The sequence below is a fragment of the Spermophilus citellus genome (assembly GCF_964194105.1).
Source record: "Spermophilus citellus genome assembly, chromosome: 17".
Taxonomy (NCBI): domain Eukaryota; kingdom Metazoa; phylum Chordata; class Mammalia; order Rodentia; family Sciuridae; genus Spermophilus; species Spermophilus citellus.
In genome coordinates this window covers 74,591,059-74,603,208 of record NC_138199.1, presented here as the reverse complement: position 1 = coordinate 74,603,208, position 12,150 = coordinate 74,591,059, and the positions used below count along the sequence as shown (strand labels likewise).

The following is a 12,150-nucleotide window of genomic DNA, read 5'->3' as shown; positions in this document are numbered from 1 at the left end:
CAGAACCCCCCAAATTCACGTCCACTCAGAACCTTGGAATGTACCCTCATTCCTTGCAGATGTAACAAAAGACCAGATTATACAGATCAGGGTGGACCCTAAGTCCACGGTGCTGCAGAAGAGGCTGGGCAAGGCCATGTGAGGACAGAAACAGAGACTAGGGTGCCACAGCCCTCAGGGGCTGGAAGGGCAGGGAGGTGCCTCCCCTAGAGCCTTGGGAGGAGCAGCCTCCCTGACACCTTGAGCTCAGCCGTCCGAGAACTCTGGGATACATTTCCAGTCTCACCCAGGCTGGGGTTATTTGTCACAGCAGCCACCGGGCACTGAGACACAGGACTCTCTGCCCACACCAGGGGCTGCTGAACCAAGATTCCTTGGGCCTCAGTCCCCACACCTTGCACACAGACAAGCTTGCCCGGCCAGGCCTGGACTGTGTGGGGACACGCTCTCTCGAGACACGTTAAGTTGGTGTGAAATTACTGCTAATCACTCACCAGCTGCTAGGTTAACCTCATAAATTTCAAAAAGAAAAACTTTCTAGACCTCCCCAGCAGAAACCCTCCAGTCCCCGGTGGCGGGTGATTTAAGGCCCACCATTTGCTTTCCTCCACAGCGGACAGCTTCTCAGTCCTACCCCTTCCTTGCCCTGTGTAACTGAGACAGCGCCAGGAGACACCTTGATGTGACCCCGACTCCCAGCAAGTCTTGTGTAGGATGTTTCCCACCACAGCTCCAGGTTCCAATCTGGCCTGACTTTTCTTGCCTGAGCCCCTCGTCCACCTGCAGTGGACCCCGGCCAGTCCTGAGGCCGGGAGAAGGGCACTCTCAGGGTAGAAATGACATTTCCACTCCCGGAGCCTCTGAGTTTGCATTTGAAACATTTATTTCAGGAAATACATTTCAACACTTTTGTTATTTATACAAAAAGAGACGAATTTCTCAGGAGGCACAGAGCTAAAGGCCATTACGGAACACAGCCCAGCAAAACGGTTCAAAATCTGGTTACAGAGAAAGGAAGCAAAGCCTTCCGGAGCCCGGGATGCTGCTAACCCCCCAGGCGACATGGGGGCTGGGGAGGGCGGGGCCATGCGTCCTGGACCCTGGGCTGCACACTTTCAAAGTCTTGGTTTTGGCAAAAACTTGGCAAGTCGGTAGTTGGCATGTAAACTGTGGGGCAGAGGGTTTGTCTTCTCCTGGAATGGGAGGCAGAAGGTCAGCTGTGCATGGTCCCTACCAGTCCCCTCTTGGGGACCAGGCTGTGTCACGGTTAAGCCTTTCTCTGCAGCCTAGGTGTATTCTGTGTATCTCTGACCCCTTGTCTCTCCCTCTCTGGGGACTTTAAAATGGACTCTAGGGTACAGAGGCCCAGGAACATGGAGGACAACCAGCAGCCAGGCTCTGTGGCCCCCCGTGTACCCAGGTCTCTGGGGCAGAGAGGGCTGAGCAGGAGCAAAGCTGGTGAAGGTGGAGGAGGGGCATGAGTGTAGCCGGAGCATCTGGGCCAAGCCGAACTCCACAGGTGCAGACGTACCTCCTGCGCCCACAGGGTGGGCCCCCGCTTCGCCCCTCACCCCTCCACCAGAGTGCGGGACATGCCCAAAATTCAGGGTGGAGGTACCTCCGTCCTTTAATCCTCACCAGACCGCACTGCAGCACCCACAGGCAAAGGGAGGAGAGGGGACACCACAGGCCTCCTGCCTGCAGCCTGTCTGGCCTGAGGGGACACACAGGGATGCTGAGATAAGGCACTTTCTGCTCCGGGCTCATGGGCGGGCAGGGGCAGCCGGGGACTTGCCACCTCTAAGCAGTGGGCAAGCTGGGCTGTGGAACTCTCTAGTCTCCCCTTGGGAGCAGGGGCAGGCAGGGTGCTGAGTCATGTCCCATGACATGTAGGGGGCAGGAGGGGCTCCAGGTCCACCTGCTGGCTCTGTCCTCCCCTGGGTACAGCCTCCGACAGGGGCCAGGGGATGTGGCCACTGGGACAGAGTGTGGCCCAGTGGTCATCCCTGCACCCTGGACCTGGCCCAAGCACAGACCCCCCAGCTCTGCAGGCTCTGCGCAGGGGGTTGGATCCAGGGGGCCCTCCCTTCTGCCCACCGCCCAGCCCTCCCAGCCCTCAGGAAGGCCAGAGGCTGGCCCGGGCCCAGGACCAGACCGAGGTCCAGCCACGTGCCTGGAGACCTCGGGCTGGTGAAGAGCACATGGGGTGACCCGGCAGTGTGTAAAAGGGGCGGAGACGGGTGACAAATGGAGAGAATGATATGAAATAAGACGGGTGAGTGGGCGGGCCTGGGGCGTGGGGGACTCGGGTGGGTCCCGGGGGCGTCTACATCTCCTCGGCGTCTGGCTCCTTCTCGAGCCCGTTGGCCAGGGTGCTGCTGCCCTCGCTGAGGCGCTTCACGCGGTAGGCTTCGAAGTGGATGCTGCTGGTGATGTCCTTGATGTTCTGCATGTGCGTCCTGCGGGGAGCGGGGTCAGCGGCCACCTGCCCCTGCCCGCCCCACCCCAGTGGCCGGGCGCTCCACGGGTCCCCTGGGCTCACCAGGCCTGGTGCCCTGAGCATGCTTCCCTCCCCAGGCTGCTGCCGCCCACCAGGCACCGGGCTCTCACCTGATGAGCAGGTCCCGCAGGTAGGCAAACTCACAGTGCGTGGTGTTCTCGACTGGGGAGAGACGGGGCTTCAGCACCACGCGGACACCCCCTCCCCCCACCCAGTAATGCTGCCGGGAGCAGCTTCTGCGGACAGTCGGCTGGAGCCGCACAGGGGCGGGAGGGGGAGTCCTGGGCACCTGCAGCACCCGGCACTGATCCCAGCACCTGGGATGTGGGCAGCAGGAAGAACTCAGCCCCTGCCCCCCAGAAGGTCCAGCCTACTAGGGAGATGGCCCTGCCACCAGGTCAAGAGCCATAGGAGGCCCCTGCTCCCTGGGTGGCCAGGGAGATGGCTGGGAAGAACTGGATGTCCCCGCACCAGCCTGAAGGCAGGTGGGGGCTAGAGTGCAGGGAGCGGGATGAGGTGGGAGTTGGGGGGCTTTTCAAGGAAACCCGGACCCCAGCTACAGAGGCACAGAGTGGGCACCGAGTACACGCACATAGAGACTGTGACAGCGGCCACCCTCCGTACAGGAACTCAGGAACGGCACAACGGAATGAGACACTGCCTGGGACTCCTGCACAGCGGACATGACCAACCAAGGGGACCCCAGGGAGGGGTGAGCACAGCTGGGGCTCACTTCTGGGGCCACCAGGGGGCGACATGCACGTCCGTGGGCTCCCCTGAGCACGCCGGTGCAGGGTGGAGCGCTGTGGGCGGCAGCGAGGTTCCTCTCATGGCTGTGGCTAACTCACACACGGCCAGGTGCGTGTGACCGTCATCAGGGGTGGGGGCGGCGTGGCATTGGTGGAGGGACTAGGGAAGCTACTCTCCCTGGGTGGCCAGTGCAGTCTCCTCAGGCCCTGCAGGCCCAGCTAGGGCATGCCCGGGAAGGTCACAGAGGGATTTGGAACCCAGGCCCCAGCTCCACAGTCCCGTCTGCCCCGTCACAGAGCAGTAGGTCTTCCCCGGTTTTGCCTGACGAGCCAGCAGGCAGGGCCCAGGCTGTGAAGAGCCGTCCCCTGGACCCCATCCCTGCAGGGCTGGGCCCCACGGGAGGCTCTGCGGCAGGCCCCACGCATGCAGCATGGTTTCCCGAGTCTGAGAGCTGGCAGGAACCGGAGCTCGGGTCTGATCTGTGTGATCGGTTTCCTGGCTTGGGCAAGTGATTCTGCTCTCCCTGACCCTGTTTCCTCATCTGTAAAGTGGGATAACAGTGTCACACACTTCTCAGAGACGCGAGGACCAAATGAGCTCATGGTGTGATCTGCAAACCCACTTCCTCTTCCAGGAAAAACCATCTCATGACCACACCTGCAGGGGTGCACCAAGCAGCAGGTTCTCTGGTCAACTCACGAGGTCTCTGGTCTGGACCCATGATGTTCTGGGGAAGTCTCTAGGGTCTTCATGAAAGCCAGGTGGCTTGAGAATCGCTACCCTGTAAGCATCTTTACAGGTGCCAAAGGGCTGCTACTTAGAGGGTCCCTCAGCTGAGTCCTGACATGCAGCTGCCTGAAGTGCCTGGCGCTGGCCACCAGGGGGCAGCAGCAGAATGCCTATGTCCAGAGTCCCCTCCCTGGGTCCCTGAAGGCTCCTTTTGATCCCAAGCGTCTCTGTTCTCTAAAACATGATTTTCGTAAAAGGGTTCCTGGAGCTAGGTTTGGGGGGTGGGCAGGGAGGAAGAGAGGAAGTGGAGGAGGGGCCTAGGGGAGGTGTCCAGGGAAAAGCCTGACAGAGCCTCCTAGTTCTGATGGCCCCCCAAAGCTGCCCCCAAAATACCTGACCACTCCCCTGGAGTGGGAGAGAAAACCAGGTCCAGCACGTGGTGCAGACCCGAGAGATGCCCAGACTGGCTGGTTTAGAAAAGCACCAGAAGGCTGGCACTCAGGTAGGGGGCACATGGGCATGGGTGGGCAGGACAGGGCAAGCAGACAGGGTTCTCGGGGTGCTGACCCTGAGAAAGGCCTGGTGCTACTCTATGAGCTCCTGCAGACAAGAACCCCTGGCCAGAGGAGTTGCCTTCGGGGCTGGGACCCTCGCTGCAGCACCTTCCTGAAAGGAGGGTGGGTGCAGGGACCTTGTGACAAGGGTTCCAAGGATTAAACAAGGACCGGCACCCTGAAGGACCAGTGCCTGCTACCTGTTATAACCTGTTTCTTTCTTTTTTCTTTTTGGTACCAAGGATTGAACACAGGGGCACCTGACCACCGAACCATATCCCGGCCCTTTTTATATTTTATTTAGAGACGGGGCCTCACTACGTTGCTGAGACTGGCTTTGAACTCTCCAACCTCCTGTCTCGGCCTCCGGAGCTGCTGGGATGACAGGCATGTGCCACTGTGTCTGGCTATAACCTGTTTCTTAAACCAACGGCTCCCTGCAAAGCTCCAGTGGTCTGTGGGACGTTTGATTTGCTGAATTCTTGGCACACGGTACCCACTTTATAGATGGTGAAAACCGAGGCTCTGGAGGATGGAGGACTTGCCCAAACTCACAGCAAGGAGACTTTCTGCCCCTTCTCTCCTGGTCTTTGGGCAAAGCCAGGCCTCCCTCCTCCATGCTGAGGAGTATGGAAGGAACAAAGGAGAGGAAAGAAGTGTCCAGGGCCCACCCCCCGAGGAGCTGCCGCCGGAGCTGAATGTGCCCCAGACATGGCCAACGTGTGTGTGGACCTTGTCCAGAAGACGTCTTTGAAGAGGTAATAAAGGGTTTCAAAAGGTACCAGCCTGCACTCAGTGTGGGCCAAGGAGAGTGACAGCGGTCTTCAGTGGCCCTGGGCCACGTGTCCTAGATGCAGAGACTCATTGTCCCCCTCCCCCGGGGCCCCAGGAGGGGGAGTACCTTCGATGGTGCCCCACTTGGTCTTCCTCCCGAGGATCCGCTTGCCATTGACTTGGTACTCTTGGTCACTGCCCACAACGGCAAACGGGATCATCTCCTGGGGGAGGGGCGGGTGGGTTGGTCCCCTGCTCAGAGAGGCCAGCTCAGTCCTGAGGCCTGGGGCCCTCCCCGCCCAGCCCAAAAGGCAGTTCCCCAGGGCTCAGGCCAGACCTCCTCGATGGGCAGACCCTCCCCACCCCCGCATGCCCACCGGCAAGCCCTGGGACCTGGGAGCAGCGCCGTGGCTGAGGCACTCACCCGGAACTTCTCGTTCACCAGCCTGTCCTCCGAGTCCTCGTCAAACTCCTTCTGGGGGTACACGTCGATGCCGTTGGACAGCAGGTCTGCGGTGATCTGGGGGACCAAGGGGCAAGCTGGAGCCACCCTGCAGCCAGCTATGCCCACCAGCTGGTATGGTGACCTCAATGCTGCGAGCTGCCCCTGGCTCAGGGTGAAGGGCAAGCTCTGGGGGCGGGACCCTGGGGCCTCCTGAGTAGGAGAGGGGTATTGCAGACCTGCCTGCCCTGAGATTCTGTGGACCTCCAAGGGCCCTGGGGTCACTCATTGCCCTGTGTCTCCCCTGACCAGCTCAGAATTCAGGGTTGCTGAGCCCCTCCTGCCGAAACCCTGGTCATAGCCACCTCCGGTGCATCTGCTGTGTTAAACTGTCTGGCCCCAGACCGCAGCGCCAGCCATGCGATGGGCAATGGAGAATGTCCCAGGGAACAGCTGTCACATCTACCCTGAGCTCCACGTGCACCTGGCCGCGGGTCCCTTTCCCTCCAGGAGCTGCGTCTCTGCATGGTGAACTGTCCTTCCCTAGGCATGCTGGAAAACCCCCACCTGGCCCCCGATGGAGGCCCTTGGAGCTGGGGATGAGACTGGAGGGCCTCCCCAGGCACCAGGCTGGCGCGCGGGCACCTCAACATGAAGAGTTCCCTGGCTGTGTGCCTCCTGGGCTGGGGTGGCCTCTTCCAGGCCCACAGCCTGCCTCGAACACCAGTCCCCAAGAAGCAGGGGACCCGGTGGAGGCGGAGCATCCTACCCGCTGTTTGAAGTAGACCCTCTCCTCCAGGGTCAGTGTGTCAGCCTTGGCAATGACGGGGACGATGTTGACCACCTTGCTTAGGCGCTTCATGAACTCGATGTCCAGGGGCCTGAGGCTAAGACGGAAGGAATCGGGTGAGACTCGGCTGCCCTGCAGCAGGGGACTGAGGGAGGCCTCACTGCCAGGACTGGGGATGAGCTGCCCGGACTGCCAGCTGGGGCTGTCCAGTGGGTCCACACTGATGAGGACCAAGTGGTGAGTGCAGGGTACGGGAGGGGCAGGGCAGGTCCCCAACAGCACCACTGAAGCACCACTGAGCTGGAGCAGAAGGGCAAGGCCAGCTCCCAGCAACCTCGTCCACGAGGTTCCCAGAGCCCAACTGCCCTGGACAGGTCCACGTGGAGGAGCTGCCCCTGCCCAGATGGCCAGGGGTTTCCCTGGCGGGGACAAGGGGGAGGATGGGAGCCAGCGTCCAGCAGCTCTGAGCCCTGAGGCTGGCTGCTCCGCAGGGCACCTGGCCTGGTGAGCCTGGGTCTCAGGTGGGGAAAGGTATGGATGGAGGTCGGGGCTAGCAAGCCCTGAGGAGTGGGCGTCACGTTCCCACTGGAGCAGACCCCCCCACAGTAATAAGTCACAGTCAGGCCAAAGCGGGGATCTGGGCAGAGTCAGAGCAAAGATGGCCAAGGTCACCCCTGCCCCCTGGGATGGGTGCTGGTGAGGGGACAGGGACCAAGCCCAGTGCCCAGCTAGGGTCCCAGTCCAGAGGGTCTTCTCCAGAGAAGCACCCTTAGCTCTCCCTTCTGGGTCTCAGCCAGAGCCTGAAACAGCTGGATCAGCTGCTCAACTCCCCAGGAACAGGGCACAGACCCCTCACATCTCAGCGGCCAATCACAGTCCCTGACACAGCCCCTCTGTGCCTGGCAGCAGGGTGGACAGACCGTGCAGGCAGCCCTGGTGCCACGGGACCTGGGGCACCCACACCAGCACATGGGGCATGACCAGGACGTACGAGTGGCCTGTGGCAGGGATGAAGTAGAGGCAGCAGTGGACGCGCGTGTCCGGGATGCGCTTCTTCCGGTTGATGTTGACCTCCTCCTGCAAGTACTTCTCGTACTGTTCGTTGATGAACTTCATGATCGGCTGCCAGCTGTGTGGAGACCCAGGTCAGCACACAGGACCCTCTCCAGGCCCCGACAGGCAGTCAAGGACCCCCACCTTCCTGTCACACCCGGGGACGTGGGGCACCCTGATATTACAACTCCCTGCCCCAGCGTGCCCATGCTGACCTTTCACCTGGGGGGGGGGGTCAAGATTCCCATGGTGACTGATCCACAGTTTTCAGACCCCAGGACGGGTGTTATAGGCACATCAGGCCCGAAGGGACCAGCCCTCGACATGGCCACAGAGTCCTCAGGGTTCTGACCCCAGGGCCCACTCCCAGAATGGCTCCCCAGCTCTCGGACCCCAGGCCTCACTGTCCCCGGGAGGCTCACCAGTTCTCGTTATTGATGTGGTCCCCAAAGCCCGGCGTGTCGATTACCGTCAGCTTCATCCGGACGCCCTTCTCCTCAATATCTGCAGGAACACAGCACCCCAGGCTCAGAGGGGAGACCAGGACCCTCGGGTTGTCTGGTCAACCCCGGGGTCCCCTGTGGGCAGTGGTGGCAGACAAGGTGGCACTGAGGAGATCGACCTCAGGCAAGGAAGCTGGTGGTGATCTGGGTGACCCCCCACTCATCCTGCCAGGGTGCACACCACTCATCCCCGAGTCTCAACACGCCCAGGGCTGTCACAGCAAGTCCCTGCTGAAGGGGCCCCGCTGCCTGGCCCAGGCTGTGGTGCTGACCGTGTGTGATGGATTTGATCTCGATGGTCTTGGGGATGCGCTCCTCGGAGGGGGGCTGCACCGACTTCCGGCTGATCTTGGATTTGAAGAGGGTGTTGATTAAGGTGGATTTCCCCAAGCCGCTCTGCCCTGGGAGGAGAACCAGAGGTAGGTTGGCAGGCTCTCTGGGGAGACAGTTCCCAGCATGGGACACAGGGACGCCAGGCTCACAGCACCCTGCAGCGTCCCTGCCAAGTGGGCGGGAATTCCTCCTCCCCAGAGTTTCTGTCCAGTGACATACGAACCCCCACAGCCGGGCTCCAGGGCCTAGTCAGACTCAGCCAGAGTCCCTTCCTGAGAGGTGGCCACCCAGGCCCCGAGAGAGTCCAGGGAGGCCTCAACAAATACAGAATGCCAAGGCCCCAGAGGTAGGTAGGGGCCGGTGCACACAGACCTGGGCAGGTGGCTCCCCAGGACAGAGGGGAAGCCCACCAGACTTGTGCTTGGTTAGGCCTGAGCTTGGGGTGCACTTCCCAGACCCCTCCTGCTGCCCCATGAAGCAGCAGGGCTCCGTGCTGAGATGGGCTTGTTTCTACCTGAGAAGCCGGGCAACCCCTACCGGGCTCCTGGGAGACCCCACGGAGCCCCAAGCCCTCAGGAACAAGAGGCCGCCCATCACACCCAGCCTGCACCCTGCTGGGCCCCCCCCCATCAGTGACCTCCCCCTGTGACACCAGTTTTTATAGCCCCCCACCCCCCACTCCCCAGGCAGGCTGTCAGACAGGCCATTGAGAAGCCTCCAGCCAGGGGACAGGCAGCAGAAGGCACGCGAACGTCATGGCCCCAGAGCCACCGCTCACCCCTCTTACCAGGGCTCTTAATGGAGGGAGCTGGCGGGAGCTGGGGCCTCCTCCCAGACACCCGTGAGCACACAGGCCACTGGCCAGAGCTGTCACCACTTTACAGAGGGACGCATGGGGCCCAGGCTGGTGTGCCTGGCCCACGTGCGGGCTGGCGGGGTCCCACGTGGGCCTGGAGCGACGGGCGGGCGCGGGACTCACCCACCACCATGATGTTGAACTCGAAGCCCTGCTTCATGGCCTTCCTCCGCATCTGCTCCAGGATCGAGTCGATGCCCACGTAGCCGAACTCCACGGGGGCCTTCTCGTTCCGCGTGGCCGCGGCCTGCTTGAGGGCAGCGTCCCTGGAGCAGTCAGCCATGTTGCCAGTGCTGCCGGGAGCTGCCTCGGGGACTGCGAGAGAGCAGAGGTGTCGGTGCTGGGGTGTCCCCAGGCCTCCCACCCCCAGGCCTGTTCGCAGATGAAAACCGAGGCTGAGAGGCCAGCCCTTGTCCCAGTGTCACCCACAGGCCACAGCCAGCTCTTGGCATTCAGCACCCCCCTCCGTGCCCACTGTGCCAAATGGGGCCTCCCCTGCCGCCAGGCGCCAGGCGGCAAGCACTTCGTCCCCTCTCCTTGGCCTCAGGCTTGGGGGACCCCTGGGGGTCCTCTGGGCAACAGAGGGTCAGCATTGCTCCGTCCTGGCCTGGCCTCGTGAAGGTATGTCCACTCTGTGTACCCACCAGCAGCCCAGGGGTGGGGTGGGATGCGGCGGCAGAGTGCCCAGGGCTGCCTGCGCCTGCCCCCACCTGGCCCAGGTGACCACCCAGGTAGTGCCTGGCCCCAGGTGCTCCTCACCCACAGGCGAGGCCCAGGGTGGGCTTCAGGTCAGACAGGCCTCTCTGTGTAAGAGTCCATTCTGTGGGTCAGAGGCTGGGGTCGGGGAGGACGCCTGAAGGTGGTCACTGGGCACCTCAGGAGCTCACAGCCAGCAGGGGTGCGCAGGGCTGTCCACTCCAGACACACCCCATCACAGGTGGGCAGGCGCGGGGGGTGCCCACCAGGTGAGACACCCTTCTACCCACTGCGTAGCACTGCCCTGGCACCCAGCTCCGGCTGCCCTAGGTCCCCTTCCCTGACCGAGCTCGGTCAGGGACTTCCCACCCCCTCAGGGCACTGAGGGGGACACTCTGCCCAGTCCTTCTTCCCAGGGAAGGCCCAGCTCCCCCCGCTCTTTCCAGAGCACCCTGGGCTCAAAGGAAAGGACCACACGGCCCATCTGATGCCTCCTCCCCCAGGACACCAGGACGCTGACCAGGGATGACCACAGGGAAGACAGAGGGGACAGGCTTCCAGGACTGAGGGACATGAGCTGACTTTGGTTAAACTGTCCTTCAGCCAACCTCACCCACTGGGCTGAGTCCCCACGTCCCCAGCTACAAGCTCTGAGGCCAGCATCTCTTCCCCCGCCCTCCCCAGGCCACGGTGGGGAAGAGACCGAGGATGAGTGGCTTCCCAAGTCAGTCCAGGGAGGGGGCGTGAGCGGTCACCCTCACAAGCAGGTCCTTCCCTGATTCTCAGCCTCTGCTGGGCCCAATAATCGACTTCACGGAATCGAGGACACAAGGAAAGAGCAGAATGCGTGTAAGACTGCCAGGAGCTGCCGGGCCCACCATCTCCATTCCCAAGCACCGTCCCCAACAAAGGCAGCCCCTGGAGTCACGCTGCTGCCCCAGCCCCAGGCGCCAGGCTGCCTGTGCCCACCCCGACCAGGGAAAAGCCCAGAGGCTTCCAGCAGGGGCTTCTGCTCCCTGCTCAGAAAGGTCCTCCTGGGCTTCCAGGATCTTTAAATAAACAAAGACTCAGCGCTGCATCTGGCCCCAGAACCTGTGGCTTTGGGCTGCTTCCTGGAGACAGCCGTGGGGCCTGCCTTGTGGGGCAGCCGTTCAGCCTCGCCCACGTGACTCGAAATTGCTTCCATCTGTCTGTGGGTCTGGGAGCCATTTTGCCCAGACGGGGGCCAGCCCCCACCCCACGGCCCCCTCGCTGGCAGTGCGCAGGGGGAGGGTGCCCCCTGAACTCTCCCACTGTGGCGAGGAAGGGTCCTCCCGGGCTCCAGCGGGCCCCCTCCACAGGCACCAACGTTCCCTGCAGAAATTCAGACCAAGCCAAACATCCTGCCCACCAGGGTCCTGCTGAGAAATAATAATAAAAGCAAGAAAGAGCCCCAGCTTCCCTCTGTTGGGGAAGCCTCTGGCCTGCACATTCCTGCAGCCCCCTCCTCAGCGGCATCCTCTGCCAGAGGCGCCCAGGAGGCAGGAAACGCTGGCCCTGGGACACTCCAGGAACAGCACCCTCGCTCTTGGGGTGCTGGAGCAGGCTGGACGGGGGCGGAGTCCACCCACCCATGGCCTGTGCTCACCACCACTCTGGACCCACCTGGTACAACACCAGGCAATACTAACTAACCTCAACTAACTAACCTCAACAAGACCCTGTGTCCATGAGAGAACAGCTCCCCACTCCCGCAGCCCCTGGACCCCCACCCCTCTCTCTGTCTCTACAAATGTGATGGCTCTAGGGAGCCTGGGTCAGTGGAAATCGCACAGTACTTTGTGTCCTTTGAAATGGGCCTGTGTCACTGCACAACACCCTCAATGTGCACCCACGCTGCAGCACATGCAGAAATCCCCTTCCTTTCTGAGGCCACATGATGTTCCTCATATGTACAGACCGCATTCCATGTGGCCGTCAGAGCTGCCACTGGGCACCACGCTGTGGCATACGGCTCTTGGGCACGCTGCTCCAACTCTCCTGGGTCCGCGCCCGGCAGTGGGGTAGAGCTGCTGGCTCCCACGGCAGCTCTATTTTTAATTTTTGAGGCTCTGCCACAGTGTGTTCACACGTGACTTCTAGCCCTGCAAATGGCAAGTCCAACGAGGAACTGCTTTTTAATTTAACTAAT

The 12,150-nt window shown here is 61.8% G+C and overlaps 1 protein-coding gene across 6 annotated transcripts in view; it reads right to left on the bottom strand.

Moving 5' to 3' along the window:
* Positions 1–865: 865 nt before the first annotated feature.
* The window catches only part of SEPTIN9 (septin 9), a 140,436-nt gene continuing 129,151 nt past the window's right edge, over positions 866–12,150 (bottom strand). For all 6 annotated transcript variants that reach the window (XM_081273042.1, XM_081273046.1, XM_081273043.1 and 3 more), the window contains 9 exons: positions 9,408–9,599; positions 8,368–8,496; positions 8,015–8,096; positions 7,531–7,668; positions 6,519–6,636; positions 5,732–5,827; positions 5,435–5,531; positions 2,611–2,662; positions 866–2,459 (listed from right to left, as the gene is read on the bottom strand). In XM_081273042.1, the coding sequence (XP_081129168.1) occupies positions 2,327–2,459; positions 2,611–2,662; positions 5,435–5,531; positions 5,732–5,827; positions 6,519–6,636; positions 7,531–7,668; positions 8,015–8,096; positions 8,368–8,496; positions 9,408–9,599 (1,037 nt within the window). In that variant the 3' untranslated portion in view covers positions 866–2,326. The remainder of the gene's footprint in view (positions 2,460–2,610; positions 2,663–5,434; positions 5,532–5,731; positions 5,828–6,518; positions 6,637–7,530; positions 7,669–8,014; positions 8,097–8,367; positions 8,497–9,407; positions 9,600–12,150) is intronic.